This window comes from Vigna umbellata, chromosome 5 (assembly GCF_029865625.1).
Source record: "Vigna umbellata cultivar VRB3 chromosome 5, Vumbellata_1.0, whole genome shotgun sequence".
In the NCBI taxonomy this organism is placed as follows: Eukaryota; Viridiplantae; Streptophyta; class Magnoliopsida; order Fabales; family Fabaceae; genus Vigna; species Vigna umbellata.
The window spans coordinates 68,392,532-68,415,272 of record NC_142169.1 but is presented as its reverse complement, the minus strand read 5'-3'; the positions used below and the strand labels follow the sequence as shown (position 1 = coordinate 68,415,272).

At 29.9% G+C, this 22,741-nt stretch overlaps 3 protein-coding genes across 3 annotated transcripts; all 3 read left to right on the top strand.

Annotated features, from left to right (window-relative positions):
• The first annotated feature begins 2,392 nt into the window (after nucleotides 1–2,392).
• On the top strand, nucleotides 2,393–4,930 carry LOC124842909 (L-type lectin-domain containing receptor kinase VII.1). Its single transcript, XM_047319512.2, has one exon. It carries the CDS (start codon nucleotides 2,648–2,650, stop codon nucleotides 4,715–4,717), a length of 2,070 nt encoding a protein of 689 aa, XP_047175468.2. The 5' UTR covers nucleotides 2,393–2,647; the 3' UTR covers nucleotides 4,718–4,930.
• A 2,254-nt stretch (nucleotides 4,931–7,184) lies between these two features.
• On the top strand, nucleotides 7,185–9,615 carry KCS15 (3-ketoacyl-CoA synthase 15). Its single transcript, XM_047319510.2, has 3 exons — nucleotides 7,185–7,916; nucleotides 8,209–8,793; nucleotides 8,943–9,615. Exons 1-3 carry the CDS (start codon nucleotides 7,524–7,526, stop codon nucleotides 9,492–9,494), a joined length of 1,530 nt encoding a protein of 509 aa, XP_047175466.2. The 5' UTR covers nucleotides 7,185–7,523; the 3' UTR covers nucleotides 9,495–9,615.
• An 11,085-nt stretch (nucleotides 9,616–20,700) lies between these two features.
• On the top strand, nucleotides 20,701–22,616 carry LOC124846690 (uncharacterized). Its single transcript, XM_047324007.2, has 3 exons — nucleotides 20,701–21,019; nucleotides 21,494–21,722; nucleotides 22,019–22,616. Exons 1-3 carry the CDS (start codon nucleotides 20,765–20,767, stop codon nucleotides 22,441–22,443), a joined length of 909 nt encoding a protein of 302 aa, XP_047179963.1. The 5' UTR covers nucleotides 20,701–20,764; the 3' UTR covers nucleotides 22,444–22,616.
• The last annotated feature ends 125 nt before the right edge of the window (nucleotides 22,617–22,741 follow it).

The window sequence follows — 22,741 nt, the reverse complement described above, 5'->3', positions numbered from 1 at the left end:
GCAGTTTTCGCAGTAGTATTCAGTTTGACCTTTATATTAAGATGCATTCATTATAATTTTCAGGTGGTCAAGAAAGGCGGTGGAAAAATATTTTCTACATGTATTAAAATATCATTTTATCTTTTCTCTAGTACACACGAATGTATAATGATTTATGTTCTTACTCATGTTTGAAATATCTTTCACTACTTTTAGATTTTATTGTATTGCTGTTAAAGATGGATTTAAATCTCCATAAATAATGGATTTGAGAAAACAGTGAAAGGAAAATTAAATTATTTGTTTTAAGAGTTAGATGAACGAAAATAAATAAATTTAAAGAAACTTTTTATGAAAAGTTGTAATAGATATGTTGTAGATAAAATGTAATTGTTTTAATAGATTAAAAGGTAAAATTATAATTTGTATTTATGATAAAAAATAATATAAAATGAAATTTAATTAGTTAAAAATAATTTAAAATTAACAGAAAACAAAATTTATTCAATTAGAATAAATTTTTTTAATAGATGCAATTAATTTAAAATAAAATGTAATCGGTTGACAATAATTTTGATTATATATTGAATTATAAAAAAGTTAACATTATTATTAAATATTTATCTTTTTTATCATTAAATAGTGAAAGTGAGACATTCAACCAAAATTTGTTTTCAAAAGCATATTGAAAGGGGGAAAATAAAATTATTAATTAATTAATTAAATAACTTATAATGACATTTAATAATTATTATCCCTTTAACAGAGAGGAAATAGAACAGAGGAGAGAAATGTGAGGGTATGCAAAATTTGAGAAACCGTGGTTAGTGTGACAGAATTCCGGTGACTAGTTCGTATTTGCTGTTTTAATAAATCCTTATAAACAAATACAATAGAGTTATTTCTAAGTTATTTTACTGTTATTAATAACTGTGTTATAGCAACAAATAATACGGTGAATTATACCTAAAAGCATATTTAATCATATTTTAATATTTTGTTATCATCGATATAAAATTTATCTTACATTCAAAAATTATTTTCTGAAATGATATTTGAAATAATTTAGATGAAAAAATAAATAAAAGTGGAAGCTACAGATGTCTTAAACAGAACATCAAGCAGGAGTATTCTCATTTGAATATCACTTTCTCATCCCAAAAGCAAGAACTTTCTTAAAAAGTAGCCACACTGGAAAATTAATTTCCTAGGTCGTAAAGAATATAAGAATACATGTCAAAGTTTGTAACAAATATGAGATTATTATATTTCAATGAAATAATTTTTAATTCCTGAAACAAACATCATCACATTATGCATAATATATATAGTAATAATAAAAAATCACTTTTTCTTTTATTTTATTATTCTTACGTGGTATAGTGTGGCATAGTGAGAAGATGACAGCCACATTGAAGGAGACATTCATAAATTGATAAATTGGCATGAATAGGAGAGAGAGAAGAATCGCCAACAACTTGTTTGCTCAATAGTACAAATAATAGACACTTTTATTAATTTAGCTCCAATATTTTTATTTTTAACTTTTAATACTTTCAATTAATTAAAAAATATTATTTATATAATGTGTAAAAAAATTAATTGACTATTTTAGCTGCCGACTTCCTTAAGCTTTATCCACATGTCATGCCACAAACTTTCAAAGGGATAAAAGATATTCGTTAGTTCTCACTGTAAATGTCCTCACGCTGCTCTTCCTTCTCAGAGTGCATTTTAATGACCTAAGAAAAATAATACGAAAAATATTATTCTATTTCACTAAAAAAAGGTGAGATTTAAAGAAAATGGTTTCATGTGATTTGTAGGTGAACTTGTCTACGCCACAATATAAATAAATATGTTTTAACGTGTTATTTATACATAATTAATTACAAAACAATGATAATTGATTATGCGTGAGGATAATTAAACTATGGATATTTTTATCACAATAATAATTTTCTTTGAATAAATAAATAATTTATAATATTGAATTAAATTATTTTATCTTTTGTTTATGTCAATTCCTTCCATTTTTTTAATATATTTTTTTCCTTCTCTATTCTCGCATTTTCTTATTTATGAGTTAAATCTATAAATACCTTTAAAAAAACAAACCTTTTTCTTTATAATCAGATTCTTCTTATTTATAAAAACGTTTTAATTTTAATGTTAAACCTAATTCCTTCAAAGAATCAACCCTCTTATTTTTATCATGGGAGATGAAGTAGGGATATGGTTGTCTTTCATTTGATTTGGTCTAAAGAAGAAAATTTGGATTACTTCTTCAGTTTTAACACCGATTCAGTCGTACGGTTTGAAATATATGAATACGGAGTAATGATATATGTCTTAAGAAGTAGAAGAATTTGGATTTAGAATTCTTGGTTTGGGATCTTTTCTTTCTTTATTGTCATTTGTCAAAATTAATAACATTAATTTTAATTAACTACTAAATGTTGCGATCAATGAGTTCAAATAGTTGACTACAGAATTTTCCAACGCCACCCTGTTCGTCTAATCTAATCCCATGTTTTCATACATTCTCAAGGTGCTGTCTTTCTCTCTCTCTCTTCTCTCTCTCACAATCACACCTGCTTCAGTTTAAGTGTTCAAAACTTAATCACTCTTCTGTCTTTCCATTCATGACACGAGCCTGTGCTTCTTCATGCTAAAAAACATGAGCAGACACAAGCTGAAACACGCACATCCTCTTGCACAACTTCTTATGATTCTTCTCTTTTTCAACTCCACATGTGCCATTGATTTCGTCTTCAACGGCTTCAACTCCTCTGAAGTATTGCTCTTTGGAAACGCCACCATCGATTCTCGAATTCTAACACTAACACATCATCAAACTTTCTCCATCGGTCGTGCCTTGTACAAGGAAAAAATTCCCACCAAGAAACCAAACTCTTCTTTTGTCTACCCTTTCTCCACCTCTTTCATATTTGCCATGGCACCTTATGAAGACACTCTTCCGGGACATGGCTTGGTTTTCATCTTTACACCTGTCACGGGCATCCAAGGCACAAGTTCTGCACAACACCTTGGTCTGTTCAACCTCACCAACAACGGAAACTCAAACAACCATGTGCTTGGTGTCGAGTTCGATGTGTTCATGAACCAAGAGTTCGATGACATCAACGCCAATCATGTGGGGATTGACATAAACTCTCTCAAGTCTTCTGTTTCCAATGATTCTGGATATTGGCAAGATGACGGTGACAGGTCTTTTAAGGAATTGACGCTTAACAGCGGTGAGAATTACCAAGTTTGGATTGACTACGAAGATTCTAGGATGAATGTTACCATGGCACCGGTGGGTAGGAAAAGGCCTAGTAGGCCTTTGTTGAATGTTTCTCTCAACTTATCTGAGGTTTTTGAGGATGAAATGTTTGTTGGGTTTACTAGTGCCACTGGTCAATTAGTTGAGAGTCACAAGATCTTGGGGTGGAGTTTCAGCAATGAGAATATTTCGTTGAGTGATGAACTTATTACTACCGGACTACCGTCTTTTGTTCTTCCAAAGGACTCAGTTTTTAAGTCCAAGGGGTTTGTTGCAGGTTTTACTGTTGGAGCTTTCTTAGTTATTTGTGTCTTGGTTTTGTTGGCACTGGTTTTGATTGAGAGGAAGCGTTTGAGAGAAAGGAAGAGGCAGGAAATGGAAGATTGGGAATTGGAGTTTTGGCCACACAGAATGGTGTATGAGGAAATCGAGGCAGCAACAAAGGGGTTCTCTGAGGAGAATGTGATTGGGGTTGGAGGGAATGGGAAAGTCTACAAGGGTGTTCTAAGAGGAGGGGTGGAGATTGCTGTGAAGCGCATTTCTCATGAAAACGATGGCCTGCGAGAATTTCTTGCTGAAGTTTCAAGCCTTGGGAGACTGAAGCAAAGGAATTTGGTGGGATTGAGAGGTTGGTGCAAGAAAGATGTTGGGAGTTTCTTGTTAGTCTACGACTACATGGAAAATGGTAGCTTGGACAAGAGGGTGTTTGATTGTGATGAGAGGAAGATGTTGAGTTATGAGGATAGGATAAGGATTATCAAAGATGTGGCTTTTGCAGTTTTGTACTTGCACGAGGGGTGGGAAGCTAAGGTTCTGCATAGGGACATCAAGGCAAGCAATGTTTTGCTTGATAAGGATATGAATGGAAGGCTAGGGGATTTTGGGTTAGCCAGAATGCACAGCCATGGTCAAGTTGCTAGCACCACAAAATTGGTTGGAACAGTGGGGTACATGGCTCCCGAAGTGTTCAAGACTGGAAGAGCTTCCACTCAGACAGATGTTTACATGTTTGGCATCTTGATTTTAGAGGTTTTGTGTGGAAGGAGACCTCTAGAAGAAGGTAAGTCACCTTTGGTGGAGTGGGTTTGGCAACTAATGGTACAAGGGCAACTTGTTTTTGCACTTGATGAAAGATTAAGGACTAAGGGAGAGTTCAGTGAGCAAGAAGTGGAGAGGTTAATGCATTTGGGTTTGCTGTGTGCCTACCCTGAACCAAAGGTCAGGCCCACAATGAGACAAGTGATGAATGTTCTGGAGGGGAAGAACGATGAAGATGATTCAGAAATCGAGAATATGGATAGTTATTTGCTCCAACAATTGAAATCAAGGGATATATTGTCTGAGTATTCCCAATACTTTAATTATGCCTCACACCCAACTTTTCAAGATATTGGTAACTCTTCCTCAATGTCTCTCACTTGGTCCGAATCTGTGGTTGAGGGTAGGTGAACTTCTGCATGAAAGACAACACAGGATTTGTTCATTAGCTCATTGCTGTGTGAAACATAGGATTCATTTTCTGACAACAAGAGTTGGATACATTTTACTACATAGTCCAATTTTATAGTTTTGATTTTTTATTGTACAGAATGTACCATTTTAGATTTTGATCAGATATGGTATGCTTTACATCTATTATATATCAGAATAAGTTTATACTCTGATGCAAATCTTGGCGAAACCAAACTGTATCCTGTTTTTATAATTCATGACAATACTATAGAAGGAATCTGCCTGTTAATTCCTCAAAAGCTATCATAAGACCTTTTGGCTTTTTGGTAACGTAAGGAAGCAAATAAGAAGATTGAATTTTGCCATCATATTATTATAGTTAGGTGGGAATTTTGGCAGCAGTTGCTGAATCAGCACCTAATAAGCAAAGCTATATTACATCACCAAGAAACTTGGCATTTTCACTTGTAAGCTGAGAACTCAAATCACAAGAATGTAGTGATTTGTCAACAAACAGGCGACGCGTGATCTTAGACTTGCCATAACCTCAAGATTTTTGAAGTAGTCACGTATCATTTCCGAATCACAGTTAAATTACAACCGTTACGACATTTTCAAACTTTACCATCCATCACCCTTTATCTCATTTTTTAAGGAAACACGCCATGAACAAAATTTAAGATTAACATTTAACGTTTTCATGTTATAGCTTGGTTTCCACCGAATCAAGTAGATAAAGGGTGCAGCATGATATTAGTTTTATGAGTTGAATGACCAAATTTTCCACCCCAGTGGTCCTGTACCAGAAAATGTCAACATCCCTCTTTCTCATTTCATGTGGGACATTATCCAAGCAGCAATCTTTTCCTTTTGGGAAACGTATGGTAATTCCTTTTTCAGAAAACTGGCCAAAGATTTATCTGGGCTGGAAATTGAATGATTTCATGGTACTCTCACTAATGAATTGTTTGCAAGTATCAGTTGTTTTTGAACATGCAGGTTATTGAATTGACTTGTACAAGTAATACTACTCACTAATTTTATTTATAAATTACAGAAAATGAGTAAATTAGATTGAAGTGATGTGGTCCACTTTCATTGGCAAACCATTGAAAGAATCCAGCTCAAATAAGAGAAAGAAAGAGGTAAAACAGTGGGCGGAAATGGCAAAGCATGTGTAGCCCCTAGAAATAGCGTTGGGCTGGTTTTCTTAAATGCCCTTTATTTCATAGTACCGTGGGCACCTTCATCGAGTAAGAATTAAAAACAAGTGAAAAGCATTTGAAGACCGTAGTGATTTAAAAAATTTGCTAGACAATAATATTGTAATGGCTTTTATATTAATGGTATGATAAAGCGGGTCAGTGTAAAACAGAGACCAGAGGAATGCAGAAAGAAAAAATGAGAGGATTAAAGAAAACTGTAACATTATCCACTTTGCACCAAAGAGTGACAAGTGGCAGAGGGGTCAAATGTTTATACTTTATTTACTACAATCTAACTTTTCACCTCCTAAAAGTTTGGAATATCTTTTTCTTACATGTTTAACTGTTCAATAATATTGTTCTAGTCAAAAAATTTCTCAAACATCCTCCAGAAAATAAGAAACGGAAAGGATTACATAAAATGTGTTTTTGTTTAGTCGCTTTAGGAGTATTTTTCTTTAGATTAGAGACACAAATTGAAGTGTATTTGGCATGAAATATTATTATGGGATAAAGTTATAGTTGAATTACATATTATATTAGATTGTAAATAAGACGGGATTAAGAGGTTGAATACCAAACATACCTAACTTGTTACTTCATGAATTACATCATGCTTGATCCTCCTTGGCAAGTGTGAGAAGTACAAACTTAAATTAATGAGTATAATAGCATATTACAGATAATTATTTATGTTGTAAAATACATAGTTTTGAATGAATTGTCAACATGCAAACGAAAAAGCAATATCCTGTTACCTTTTACAAAATGTACGTTAGCTTCCGTCCAAACAGAATACCTAATACATATGAATTTGGTCTTTTTTTTTTAAGAAAAATCATTGTGTTTGAATTGGCAATCTAGTTTCTTGTCTTCTCCAACATTGAAAATGCTGCATAATTTTTAATCAATATGGCATTTTGGGCTATTGTCTCTGGTGATTTGTCTAATTTGTCTTATATTTTGTCTGTTATCTGTCACATTTCAAAAGGTAGGATTAAATTACAACTAAAAGACTGAAATTTTTAGCCAGTCAATTACGTATATCACCATGGCAAGAAACAACATTAATTTGTTTAATCCAATGTAACACTGAATCCCGTTTTTCTCCATTTTGAATTGTCTCACACATTAATAACTGTAAAACAGATTCTTTTAAAAGTATTCGGTTGTTCATTTCTTCCTCTTTCATATAAGACAAGTCATTGAAAGTGAACGAAAGTATTTGAGCTGAAACAATATTATATACTGTGCAGAATATTTATGCTGCTCTCAAGTTGATCAACGGAGTTTTAATTTAACTACTAAAAAAGAGGATGGAAATTTACATGCTTTCTTGCATGCAATTTCAATGGTGCTGTAAATCTGCTGCTCAAACGCATTCACGCACAATGTGCCTATTTAGTTTGCATTCTCCGTAAAATCCTTAGCATCATTTACCATGCCAAAGAGTCTGTGTTTCTCCAAGTAAATGGTGCTCAGAGAGAACACTGTTCCTATATATTTATATCCTATCAAGATGCTACACACATTTTTTCCACCCCTTTTTTCTTCAACCAATACACTCATCTTACTGTAACATAACTCTTCCTTCCCTCATGTCAAAAGAAAGTGAGGATTTTTCCACTGAGATTGTGCAGAGAGGTGTTGAGAACTCTGGCCCAAATGCTGGCTCTATTTCTTTCTCTGTGAGAGTACGGCCTAGGCTGCCAGATTTTCTCAGTTCAGTTAATCTAAAATATGTGAAATTGGGTTATGGCTATCTCATTAGCCATCGCTTGTACTTATTTCTGGCACCACCTCTGCTTGCAGTCTTTATTGCTCGTATAGCAAAGTTCACTTGGCACGATCTCTACGAGAAATATGGCCTCATTGAGATTCTATTTATACCAGCCCTTTTGTTCTTACTGCTGTATTTTTATATTGACTTGACACCTGGCTCTACCTATTTGCTTGATTTCTCATGCTTTCGCCCCTCGAACGAATACAAGGTTTAGAAAAACGCACTCCTTTTGTTAACTAGTACTCACAATTCACACACCAAGAGAGTGGATGAGTTTTAACTTTTAATGCTACCATTAGTCTCTCAACTTAGATACATTTACTTGAGTGTTTTTTGCTGTTATTGTCGAATCAAATTTGTAGTTTTACATTGAGCTTTAATGGAAATCTTCGTTTTCTTCGCTAGTAAATTACTGAGTTGAAACTCCAACTTTGATGTGGTAAGCCTATTTTCTATACATTCAACCTTTACATGTTTTCACTAATGGGATATTTATGCAGATATCAAAAGCAGAGTTTATTGAGCTAGCGAAAAAATCTGGGAATTTCAATGATACTACTATTGAGTTTCAAGAACGGGTTCTCAAGAAATCCGGAATAGGTGATGAAACCTACCTGCCAAAAGGAGTTTTTCGGCCTGGTTACAGAAACTCGCTGAAAGATGGCAGACAAGAGGTATCAATGGTGATGTTTGGGGCAATTAATGATGTTCTTGCTGCCACCAAAGTAAAACCGAAGGACATCAAAATCCTGATAGTAAACTGTGGAATACTAAACACCACCCCATCACTCTCCTCAATGATAGTAAATCATTTCAAGCTCAGGCATGACATCCACAGCTTCAACCTCGGTGGGATGGGTTGTGGTGCCGGAATCACTGCTATTGATCTTGCTAAAGACCTTCTGGATGCCTATCCAAGAACTTATGCACTTGTAGTTAGCACAGAAGCTGTGAGCTCCACCTGGTACAGTGGCAATGACATTGAAATGCAGCTTCCCAACTGCTTCTTCAGAATGGGCGCTGCAGCCATCGTGCTCTCAAATTTCCGCCTAGATAGATGGCGCGCCAAATATGAACTCAAACAGGTATCTCTTCCAAAGTCAGGATGTAATTATTACTTTCTGGTATTGTTTTTCTACCGAATTTCATTTTGATAATCAGCATGACAAAAGGTTAAGCTATTGAGGTGAAACTCTACATAAACTTTTTGAGTTATCACTAATGCATGTGGCAGCTGGTGCGAATTCACAACGGGATGGACAACAGAAGCTACAAAAGCATACATCAAAAGGAAGATAGTGAAGGAAGGAAGGGGATTCATGTGAGCAAAGATATCATAGAGGTCGGAGGCCATGCACTAAAAGCCAACATAACGACACTAGGGCCACTAGTGCTACCTGTTTCAGAGCAGCTTCACTTCTTCACCAACTTGGTCTTGAAGAAAAAGAAAACAAAGCCATACATTCCGGATTACAAGCTTGCATTCGAGCATATGTGCATTCTGGCAACGAGCAAGAAAGTGCTGGATGAGATTCAGAAGAACTTGGAGCTGACAGAGGAGTACATGGAAGCATCAAGGAAGACATTGGAGCGATTCGGCAACACATCAAGTAGCAGTATTTGGTATGAACTGGCTTACCTTGAGTTTAACTCAAGGATCAAAACGGGTGATCGCGTTTGCCAGATAGCTTCTGGGGCAGGGTTCGTGTGTAACAGTGTTGTTTGGAAGGCTCTTAGGAATGTTAGGAAACCCAACCACAGTCCTTGGATTGAGGACCAAACCTGAAATAGCCACAGAACTTCATTGCCTGCATGCTTCCATATATCAAACAACTAAGGTAATCTTATCAACAATGGAAAAAACATAAATTTAATAAATAAAATCTCTCAAGCAACCATATACTTAACTCAGAATGATTTTAAATTTTTTATTTCAACAATATACCACAAATGTAATTTTAACTTATATCTGCATAATTACATTGTTTATAGAATATTTTTTAAAAATCATCTTTTTGCGTGGGTTCGCATATAATTGACGCGTTTATTTCCAACACTGTCAAATTAATAACAAACCTAATTATATATCAATCTAAGAAGCATTATAATGATCAGTAATCGATTGATTAATATGTAAACACTGTCATATGGTGATTTCAAAATTGCAAGCATATAGTAGAAGGAAAATCTGTTTATCGAAATTTGAACACTTTCACAATAAATTAATCAAACTAAGTTTTATTTTTTTATTATCCTTGAAAACTAGATCCATTTCCACTAAAAACTCCAATATGAAACCACCAAAAGAGTATTCTAAACAAAATTCATCTACATATAGTTGAGGAAAATTCATGAAATCAATCCTAAATAACATAAAATTGGCTTTAATATGAAATAATTGGTATATTAACGTATGGGCTCTCTTATCATAGGCTCACTGTTAAAGGTTTGCCATTTTATCCATGATAGTAGAGTGTCCAAAGTTTATTATTCATTAATCAAATATTAATTGGATTGAGTAACATCTAATTATTGCTTAACTAGTGGATCCACATCGCATTGTCTTCAATGCTATGAAGATTCAATGAAATAATTTAGAAAAATAAATAAAAAATAATAAGAAAAAAAAAATTAAATATATCATAAAAAGATAATGATTTTTTGAATATGTCCATATAAATGTTTACAATAAAATTGTACAAAAACATTATTTGAATATCAATTTGTCAACATTAAACTCATCCTCCCGGGTTAAATAAAAAGCATAAATTAAATTAAACTGGTAAACTAAATAATAAAAGTGATTTGATATACTTAAATTAAATTACTTAAAAGGTTAAAGTGAATTAAACTGACTTAAGACGTCATGGTTCAAATAAATTTAACTAAATTAAAATACTCTAATTGCTTTTGGATTGGTTAAACTATTTAAATTTTAAATCGCTATCAGTAAACATCTTATTTAAAATATATTTTAGCATCCCTTAAGTTGTAATCTAATTCAGTTCATATTACAAATCCATCTAGCAGTTCTTTGTACTTTGATATAATTCGGAAACTTGACTTTTTTTTTTCCCCAAACTTATAAACAGACTATTAACTTTATTTTGACATTTCATGAACTCTTGTAGTGTAATATTAAGTTTAAGTGTAAAGAGAAGAGAGTTAGAATTCGAAAATTCTTCAAAGATTTTTAAAAAACTTAATTTAAGAAAATACTAGAAAATAATTTAAAATCAATCCGATGAAGTTGAAAATATTACTGTCGTAATTACTTAAATATATACTCACCATTAAAAATGTGACTCAAGAGTTAAAAAACTTAGAAAAAATAAATATAAAAAATAAATTTTAGAAATAATACGTATTTTAGATGATGAGAGGAAATTTCTTTTTATATTAAAAATTCTTTAACATTAAAATAATGTAATCTCGTTAATTTAAAATACATATTAACTCTAACCTTAATTTTTTTAGTTTCTTACCTAAATGCTTTTAGACTGTAATTCAAAAAATAATAGTAAAACAAAAATTTCTTTATTCAAATTTAAGACTTTCATAATAAATTAATCTAATAAAGTTTTATTTTTTATTATCGATGAAAACTAAATCCATTTAGACTAATATATATATATATGTGTGTGTGTGTGTGTGTGTGTGTGTGTGTGTGTGTGTGTGTGTGTGTGTGTGTGTGTGTGTGTGTGTGTGTGTGTGTGTGTGTGTGTGTGTGTGTGTGTGTGTGTGTGTGTGTGTGTGTGTGTGTGTGTGTGTGTGTGTGTGTGTGTGTGTGTGTGTGTGTGTGTGTGTGTGTGTGTGTGTGTGTGTGTGTGTGTGTGTGTGTGTGTGAAGATGAACATATTTAAAGTATAAAAATATGAATTTTTTTTTCAATCATATTATTTCAATAATTAATGGTTCAATTGTTATTTTAATACTGTAGTTTGTTCACTAATTCCATATTTTATGATTTAATTTCACTTCCTCCGTTTTAATTTGGTGAAAATAATATATGAAGTTAAATATAAAACACTCAAGATGAACATATTTAAAGTACAAGTAGAACATGTTAAAGTATGAATTATTTATATAAAAAACCTATGAGACCTTTTATACATAAAATACGATGGTTTACTTTTTCCTTTACATTATTTTTTCTTTCATATGAACAATTTAATACTTAATTTTATAATAAAATTATCAAATTATATATATATATATACATATACATATATATAGATATATAGATATATATATATATATATATTAAATATTATTTTAAGAAAATAATATTTAAATTTAAATTAATTTTATAAAACTAATATATGAAATAAGATTGTATTAATGTAATTTAATTTTAGGTTGAATTAGGTAATTTAATCCTTCTTTTTCACACTTATTTTTTTAAATCACTAATATTCTTTGGAAATTATTGTATTGTTGGAAAAATTTGAATCGGTAGTATGTATACTCCTATTAAAATTATAATATTTTTGTTATTTTTAAGTAAATTAACTAATTTTGTTTTTTCATGCACTTTTATTCTAAGTTTGTTTAAAGTTTTTTATATATAATAAAAGGAATATAAATTCATTCCGTAAAAAAATCGTTATAGTTAATGGAGGATTCCATATCAAGTGAATGTAATCATTTTTTTTTAAATTATTTAAAATTTATCTTTTTAAATAGAAAAATGGATAAAATGGAACATTAAAAATAAATTTTAGAAAAAACAGTTTTGAAAATAGGAATTTTTTAATTTAATTTTAAGACCTTTTATTTATTTTCTCTACCTTCTTCTTTATTTCAAACTTTATCATACTATAATACTTTATAAACCTAAATTATCTAAATTAGATACTTTTACTGTCAAAAGTAAAGCTTCTATTTTGAACTTTAAGCCAAAGTCTGAAAAATTAAACTTTTGTGTTTGGAATATTGCACTAACCTCTGCACCTAAACCTATGTTCCTAAACCTTTGTTATGCCATTATTTTTTCAAATATATTACATAATACCTATGATTTTTCGTCACTAGACTCAATTGACATCGGTTACATAATATCAAGTATTAAAAATAAAAATAATGCAAAATAAAAAAAATGATAAAAGTGTGAATCTTATTCATAATTGTTATTATGTTGGAAATCTAAGTAAGTTTAAGTTTCACATTGGATAGAAATGAAAAAATAGAGCAGTATATAAAGGAGAAAGATCCTTTAACTTATTGTCATTTTGAGTAAAGAATTATGTCAATCTTTATATAGTTGGACTCACATTTTATTTGTCCATGTAATGTTTTTTCTCTAGAAAATATCTTATAGTATGAAGAAAAAAAAAAGTTAATGATGTTTAATTATATTTTTATTTGTAATTTATTTTAATTATGTGTCTTATTTTAACTATGAGTATATCCAAATAACATTATTAGAGTTAATAATTATATATGTGGTATTGTTTTTTTTTATAATTTTAGATATTCATCATCATTTTTTTTCTTTAAAAGATGTGAGGATTAAATAAGGTTAATTATCCTTGTAATATCCTAAAAATATAGTAATAAATTATATAAAAGAATCATCACAAGTCTAATATTAATAATAACAATTGACAAAGACCTAAAAAAATTTGAAATGATTAGAACCGTGGGCACCTGTGAATGGATATATATCATAACCCTTTGTTTTATTCAGTTTTCTTTCATTTTACCATAGCTAACGAAATTAAAATACTGTAGATTTTTGTTTTCTTGGTACAATTTTACATATTTTTAAATACAGCAAATAATTATTTAGGATAATGGTATTTTGACAATATTTTAACATTATCTACGTATTATTATATAATTGGTCCCAAATTATTCCACAATCAATAATAATAATAATCATAAACACTAACATAAATCAATCACATAATGACACATAAATACTATTAAAATGTTGTCCGAAAAATATTGTCAAAATATCATTATCCAATTACTTGATACGTTGTCTTACACCAAAGAGTACATAATATATCTTTTGGATCTCATTGAAGCAAGATACTGTAAACAATGGTGACATAATTGGCATTCTTAATTTTGTTTAACTCTTTCCTTATGGAGATACAAGTGCTGATAAAATAGTAGAGTATAAAATTAACCTAAACATGTTATAAACAGCGGAAGCAAATATGAAAGAATAATGTGCGTACTTCTTGTCATTGCAATTTTGTAATCCAAACCCAAACAGTTTTGTTTTTTTAAACCTTAACCCACTCAAACTTGATGGTGTGTTTTCTGAATAGAGGAGTAGGCTTAGTGTTCAAAACCTCACTCAAACTCGATGGTGTGTTTTCTGAATAGAGGAGTAGGCTTAGTGTTCAAAACTTAGAGTAACTCATTCCCTTATATAAAGTCTGGCCAAGTTCAAAATAAATGTACTTTACCTTTAAAATTTAGTAACTGTTCCATAACCTCTATGCAGATAAAAGAAGATAAAAATAATGCCTTATTCGACTACTTTATCTTCCTTAAAAATAAAAACTGAAAATCCTGTAATATTTATTTTATATTTAAAATAATGTTAACAAGTGCACCAAACAAATTATACCTTCTAGCCCGACAGAAATTGCTATTGAAAATGAATATATTCTTGAATTATTGAACTCGTGAAAACGGCTTATATCTACTATTCTTGCAATTATTTTCATCCAAATGAAGGTGTTTTAGTTTGAATTTGGGAAACCTCGTTTTTTTAAAATATTTTCATATTATTTTAATTGGAAATTTTCAATATACTACTCTAATGGTTGTTGAAAATTTAAAAAAACAAATACCAAAAAATTGTGTGCAAATTGTATATTCCGATTTTTAATTCCTTTTGCTTATGAGAATTTTTAGACTGATCTGATTCTCGTACCCATGAAATAATAATAAATAAGATTTTGCTGTGTTGTGTATTGTTTTATAAGATTTCATTCAATTTTGTGTGATGATAAATCTTATTATTAAATATGTAACCTTTTGTTGTTCTCACAAAACATTCACATTTTAATCTTTAGAATGTGAGGTTATAAAAAAATATATTTTCTTACAGCTGTTATAAACAAGTTTTTTTTTCTAAGATTTTGAAAGTTTTTGTTTAAAAGAATGTGTTTTAGTGCAACATCTTGTAAAAATAAATCTTATATATTAGATATCAAAGAAGTTTGATCCTAAATACGTTTTTAGAGTTAATACATGTCTTATAAAATACATTAAAAAAATTACCTAAAATAGTACTTCCATTTTAACTGGTCAGTTCCCACTTGGACATTGTAAAATAATTGAATAAACTATTACTTTATCTTTAAATTAAATTGAATAATGACATTTTTTTTCATTTTATCTATATTTATTATTTCATTTTTCTTATCACATCATATATATTATATAAATATTAATTTTATTTTCACTAAATATATATTAATTGATGTTGTTTTTTTCGTGATGGAAACACACCGAGCGAAAATTTGTAAAAGAAATTCAAAATTCAACATGAGAAAAAGACATAAAACGAGACTATTTTATTCTTCGCATTCATGCGGATTTTTGAAGAAATGATAAATATACATATATTATATGTTTATATGATTAGTTTTTATTATACTTTATAATAAATAATAATAACAATAAATATTAATATCAATATTAATAATAAATAAATAATAATAATATAATTTTATTAATTAAAATATTTTTGAATTTATTAAAATTATACTCTCTAATACTCTTGAACAGTGATTTATTAACACAGCCTTAAACTTGCACGGTCTCCCTCTCTCACTCGCTTTCTCATAACGAATAAAAAACCTAACAATTTAAAACAGAGACATTCTTATGTTAGGTTCCATCCATGTATCTATCTATCAAACTACAAACACCATACATACTCTGACAGTGCCAACACACCATACACATCCCAAACCACCATAGGACAACATGTAGCGTGCATCAATGTACCTCTATGATATGTATATATATACCTAATTCCATTCATTTCTTAATGCCATCTTATACCTAAAAATTCAATTCAATTTATATCTGAAAATAAATTTTTTAAATTTAAGAAAATCAAAATTATTATTTTTTAAATCTAATTGGAGATCAAGTTTTTTTAATACGTTTAAATTTGTTTTCATAATAATTGAGATCAATTTCTCACGTAGTGTGTTTTTATAATAATTATAATATTTTTTAACCACTCAGCAACTGATTCAATTTTAGAATTGACTTTAACTAAATTTAAGAAACCAATTTCAAACTTATAAAAAAAATGAAAGACTGATAGTGTGATTTGGTTAAATTATTTTTAAAATAAATATTTTAAAACATTGGATTGAAGATAACTTTTCTCGTAGGGTTAGATTAGATAGCTATTTAAAAGTACTTGACACTAGACCTCTCCCAAAAGTACAATTAAGCTGTTTTTATTGATTAAAAAATTGGTTCTGATTATGTATAGTTTAGTCAAGTATAGGGCAATTTTTTAAAGCAATTATTGGCATTGAAGATGAAAGACAAATGGGTGAGAAAGAGATAGAAACTTAAAAAGAGTACATAAATAGCAATAATTTTCTATTTTGACGTTTTGTATATTTATTTATTAGGTATTCTTTTATTGACCATGGTGTATATATATATAAGTTTGGAATTCTAATATAGACAATGGTTTCAACAACACAAATCAATCAATTTTTTTGTTGTTAATAATATTGTAACAGACAACCCACACCTCCTTGTTTTCTTATTATTATTATTTAACATGTTTAATTCATGTCTGTCGAGAGAGAAAACGCTATTTATTAATTATTTTATTTTTTATGTTTCTGTTTATAAACATATAAATCATATTTAATATTTACAGTAAAAAATTAAATTATCATATAGATGATGTTTTTAATTACTGATAGTTTACTATGTAAAAAGTTAGTGATATTTAAGTTAAAACTAAAAATAAATAAATTAAAAGTGGTAAAATGTTTAAATAAATATAGGAAAAGAAACACCTGTTGAAGAAAAAAAAAACTCAGTAATAACTGACAATTATAAGCACTATATTGTTCAAAATTGTTACCATATACATTTATAAATTAAATTAATTATATTTGTCTGCAATGAATGGACTTGATTAAAAAGAGTTAGAGAAGTTTACTATCGTATTGTTTATGCTATTGATTAGAAAATGGTAACAGTATATAAATATATTTCATCTGCTCACTTTACAGATGATAACAAAAACCCCACCTAAAAAAAAAGAAAAACAATTACTATAATGAAAATTTGATAATTAGATATGATTATTTTCCTTATTATTGTTTCACTGACATTCTGGTTGAGAAAAGAATAAAAATTAACTCCAAAAAACGTTAGGAGAAGTTAAAAATACCAAGAAAAAATAAAAAAGGATAAAGTTTTTATTAATTTCATAAATTACAATCAAACTCGTGACTCGATGACATTTTTAAACATATATATATATATATATATATATATCAACTCGTAATTAACACGTAACTCAATAAAAATATGTTATACTTCACAAAAAAAATCAAGACAACTTATATGATACCTAATCTAATAAGTAAGAACGTAAGAATTTCATAAGCTTCTCATCTCTAATATTTTTATCTACATAACTTCAAAACTATAAAATTTAAATATTTTTCTAATGATATATGATATTCAAATGGATTACATTTCATCTAGCATTATTACACTTAGATCATTATCTCTCGTATTATTCGAATCCAATTTTATACAAAATTTCGTAACAAATTACTAGTACAAGTCACTAATCACATTAACCTAGTATTTAAAACATATTTAAATTATTAAAAATAAAAAAATGTATGTAATAAAATCATTTAAACTGTGTAAGCAAATACTACAATTTAATTCTTTTAAGAAAATTTCTGAACAAAAATAAAATTGTTTAAGTAAAATATCATTTATATCTTTTGAATTTATCTCAATTTTAATACAAAAAAATTACATTAACCAGACATAAATATAGTTTTGATTTTGATATGAGAACAATGATAGACATATTGACCCTGTTTTCCTTTAAAATTATAAAAACAATTTTTTTTATAGAAATATCTCAACATTCATTTTCATCATTCAAGACAACGTAGCATCATGATTCAAACAATGATCACAAAAATTTCTCCCAACTCATAGATATGATCAAATACCACATTATATATTTTGACATGGGATCCAATCGTAAGGCTGAATTAGCAATTGAAGACACTTTTACTTCTATTCTGGGATTATCCAAATTTGTTTGCCTTAATTTAAAATCTTTAACTATAGAGAAAACACCCTTAAAAAAAGTTAGAATTATCATAATTTATTTATAAAAAATCCTATTAAACAACTAAATCCACATGTTTATTCAACCACGTTATTTTTGTTATCAAATCACAAATGCAATAATAAAAATAAAAAAAATCCTATTCTTACTTACAACATGATCCAAAAACAAGTAACTCAACATATAAGAAGAAATATTGATATACTAATGTTGATGTATACATACAAAACATAAGTTAACTATAGGTCTTTTCTATGATAATATATAACATAATATTTAAATAACTTTTTTCGTCATGTTTTTATTATTGTGTTTTAAATTTTGTTTCTTCTAGAGATATATGATTTAAAAATTTAGTTAAATCTGTCAAATGGTGAACTTTTAACTGTTGTACAACTGGGGAGTGGGGCATAAAAATAATTATAGAATGGACGCAGAATTACCGAGATGCCCTCAAACTTGTCCCACCACAGCCTTGGATGGGTCTCCAATGTCGCACAATTGATCATTAATCATCGTCATTAATTGTTAACTATGATGAAGAGAAGAAAAGAAAAGAATTGGGAATCTTTTTGTTTTTGCAGTGTCTGGACCGAAAACCATTCACAAGACGCCGCGTATTTGACTCGCTTTACCAAATATACTTCCTCTTTCGTATGGGCCCCACCCATAATTGCATCGGATAAGATCTACTATGGACGTTCCTGATTCTGCAATGTTGAATCCATCTTCTGATCGTTGTTCGGTGATCCAAAAATTGGGTTCAGATGAGAGGTACACGTACAATTTCTCTTATCTTCGTATCATTTTTAGTTAAACATTTTATTATTTTTCTTTTTAATTTAAGACAAATATTTTTTTAAAAAAGTTATTTTCACTTTTAGTTCGAATAATGACATAGAGTGAGCAAGTGTTCTAAAAGAAAAAGAAAATAAACTCACAATTTACATAAATGTAAAATTACATTAAAAACGATTTTGAAATTGTGTTTAGAGAAGACACTTAAAACTAATAAAATTAAATTTATCATTTTATTAAGCATAACTCTCGTCCCATAAAATAAATTAAACTTATTAAATATTCAAAAATTCAAAATATTATATATAATCGTGAGTCAAAGTCTTATATTTGATAAAGATGAAAAAGTTGAATCTTTTAAAGAAATACAATTATTGTTTTAATTTTTTTATTATTAAAGATTGTGTTTATTTATTATGATCAGTTTGGTTCCTTTAAACATCAAATTAAATAAGTATAAATACATGAATGAAGAATTCTAGATGTGATAATTTATTATATTGACATTTTGTCTAAAAATTATGATAAAATGGTGGTATAAGGTTATCATTCCGTTTATGATGGAAATATTTTGCTTAAAGAAAAATATATAATATGAAACGAACTCACCTAAAAGGAAAAATTATTAAAGATTTAAATGTAATTTATATTTTACATTAGGTATATAGAAAAGTTAAACACTTTATAAAAAATAATCCTTATACAAGTTTAACTCGAAGTCTTATTAATGCATATGTTACTTTTAAAGACATATCATATATTTATATACATGTCAAACGTTGTATTATTTAATACTTTTTAAAATTACTATCAAATGAGAAGTTTCTTTCACACAATTTATGTTTATAATGTTTTTTTGTTAATGTATTATAATTTTTGTAATACTAAAGTATAAATTCTTTGACGACTTGTTAATTTTAAATAAGTTTAATGTAAATAATAGAAAAACAACTTTTAGATAAATAGCATTTAGTAGAAGCTACATGGTCTAATTAGATTATTCTCTAAATTTGTAAAAATAAGAAAAGTGTACAAATATAATCCACAAATTTCGATTCACTTTTTAAAGTATTCACATCAACATATTTTTAATATTCAATCATTTAATTCAAGTTTTCAAAAGCATTAATAGAAAATGACGTCACTCAGTGACAACCTAGTAAATTATAAATTTATTGATTTTGTAACAATAAATTTGAATTAAAGTAAACTTTTGTTTTTTTGCATTAATACTGTATAAAATCCATTAAACTCCCAATATGTATTCGGATTAACATGCAAACGCATAACACATATAATTAATTAAAACGTATATTATATATTAAAGTCTGATAAAATGAATTTATTATTGTGCTTTAAGTATGTTTTATTAAAAAACATGCGGATAGAATAAAATAATCCTGGGAATAATAAAATAACGTAATAGTAATTTGATTTGATATCCGAATATTCAAACGAGAAGTGATGATGAATGTAATTTAGTGAGAGAATACAAAGGAATATGGAAGGATATCCCTAGAAGAGTGTATTGTTTGTTATGATTTAGCAGTTTGATAACAATAAAAAAATGCATGGCAGATGGCAGAAAAACGATGAAGAATAAATGAATGAATATTCGTATATATCTGAATGATTAGGATAAAGGGTATAAGTTGGAAAAATGAAATTATTGAGTGATCTGACGTGGATCCATGCTGTATCAACCCATCCCAACCCATCTACGTCATTCGTCAGATCCAAATAATCCAATCCTCACCATCAAAAATCCACCCTAATCACATTCATGTGCGCCGCGGGCAGAGACTAGCTGGGGCCCACTCCCAACACCAATCCTAGTATAAAACCCCTCTCAGAACCTTCATCCAAAACTAAGTCAAATAACCCAACTTCATACACAGCACGCCACATACACACATCCCATAACCATGGCTGGATCCTCCATGGCCACCGCAAGGGTCACCAGGTTTCTGGCCAGCCACCACCTCCACGACCACCGTGACACTTGTGTCCCTGATGTTGAATTCGAATTTCTCCATGACGGAGAAACGTTGTTGGCTCACAGCGCCTCAAGTGACGACTGTCAGAACCCCAACGAAATCGAGTTCGACGAAGATGAGGATAACCGAGACACCGTCGAACAAAACAGAACCTTCTGGGACAACCAACACCAGATTTTGCAGGTAGGTTAAACGCATAATCAACACAGCCGTGACTTCTTTAGATTAAGTTAATTTCATACCACACGTACAGCTCTACTGTACTACGTAAATGTATATTCTGTTAATTTTTTATTTTAATGGAAAAATTTTCGTTTTATCCAAAAGGTTTTTTTTTCAGTTTCATTGTGGTTATGTAAAAAAGTTACTCTACCATCTCAACGGCTTTACAGAGTTTTAATTTGGTGGACACCATGTAATGTGATATCTTTTGATCTAGTGTCAATTAGTTGTGGAAAATTAATAATAAAATTAAAGTACTTGTAAAAAAAGGCAAAAAAAAGTCTTAGCTTCTGTATGCATTTATTTACCTTGATCAAGTGATGCATGTTTGTTTTGAGATGTTGACAGAGGAAAAATCTTGATGGATAAAATGGTTGATGTGATAAGGTTGTTTGTTTTTGGCGTTTTCGACTCAGTAGGTTTAATTTTGTGCAGGCGAATGTGTACAGAACAAGTTCTTTGGAATCAGGGATAAGAAATGCGACGAAAGAAGCGCTGCAGAACATACACAGCGCAGAAACGGTGTGCGGTTGCGGAAGACAGATACCTCTCACCACTTGCAGAAACTGCTTGATGAGAGAAGTTTCTGGGCGGCTTCAGAAAGCAGGTTACAACAGTGCTGTCTGCAAAACAAAATGGAGAAGCTCACCAGAAATCCCATCAGGTGAATACATTAATTCCAATTAATTAGCGCTTTTAATCTCTTAAAAAAGTGAAAAGCGATCTTGGATGGTGGTTCTTAAGATAAGATCCTTTTACTAAACTATATTATCCATGTGGACAATGTCCCTTTCAAATAGTAATTAAACTGTGTAAGAATATTATTCTGAAGAATAAACTATGATTCGTCGGCACTTGGTTAAGGAAGATAGTATTCAGCTGATTCCCACAAGTGGATCTACGTTGTCAGTGTCAAATTGCTTGTATAAAATTATTAAAAGATGTGAAAACTATGTGCAGGGGAACACAGTTTTTTGGATGTAATAGAGAAGACAAAGAGGGGGGAGATGAGGGTGATCGTGGAGCTGAATTTCAGAGGAGAGTTTGAGATAGCAAGGGGAAGTGAAGAGTATAACAGACTTGTAGGGAAGCTGCCGGAGGTGTTTGTGGGGAAGGTGGAGAGATTGAGCAACCTGATAAAGACAGTGTGTGTGGCAGGGAAAAGGTGTATGAAGGAAAAGAAAATGCACATGGGGCCATGGAGGAAGCATAGGTACATGCAAGCTAAGTGGTTAGGTCCATGTGACAGGAACACTTCCACAACTTCACTCTCAATGGGAAATTCTCAGAGAATACCAAAGCCAAGGCAAAAGGCATCTTTGTTGACTGTTGATCTGCTAGACAAACTTCCTAATATGCATTGCACTGCTGTTGAGGTTGTCTAATTTGTAAAGAGAGACAACCTTAGTTTCATTTCTTTCTTTTTTCTTCTTTTTGTTTTCTTTTCTTATTCATTCTCCCACCCTTTACTTTGTCGGTATAATGAGTGATCGGTAAATGTACCATACCCGTGTACATCGAAATAAATGGTGGAAACGAGTGTGCATTTCAAAGCTAATCTTCAAGTTCATATATCATACACTAATTTTCAACACAAAACAGTTTGTCTTGCGTGGTTTTTATTTTTTATGTTTTTCACATGTAAACTGTCAAGCTTTTTCCATGAAAAAGTGTCAAAAGTAA

Excerpts from the sequence above, each read along its gene's own strand:
- LOC124842909 (XM_047319512.2), top strand. The coding sequence starts at position 2,648 with ATGCTAAAAAACATGAGCAGACACAAGCTGAAACACGCACATCCTCTT.
- KCS15 (XM_047319510.2), top strand. The coding sequence starts at position 7,524 with ATGTCAAAAGAAAGTGAGGATTTTTCCACTGAGATTGTGCAGAGAGGT. Across the intron at positions 7,917-8,208 it reads GCCCCTCGAACGAATACAAG|ATATCAAAAGCAGAGTTTAT; the intron begins GTTTAGAAAAAC and ends ATATTTATGCAG. Across the intron at positions 8,794-8,942 it reads CCAAATATGAACTCAAACAG|CTGGTGCGAATTCACAACGG; the intron begins GTATCTCTTCCA and ends TGCATGTGGCAG.
- LOC124846690 (XM_047324007.2), top strand. The coding sequence starts at position 20,765 with ATGGCTGGATCCTCCATGGCCACCGCAAGGGTCACCAGGTTTCTGGCC. Across the intron at positions 21,020-21,493 it reads ACCAACACCAGATTTTGCAG|GCGAATGTGTACAGAACAAG; the intron begins GTAGGTTAAACG and ends AATTTTGTGCAG. Across the intron at positions 21,723-22,018 it reads CTCACCAGAAATCCCATCAG|GGGAACACAGTTTTTTGGAT; the intron begins GTGAATACATTA and ends AACTATGTGCAG.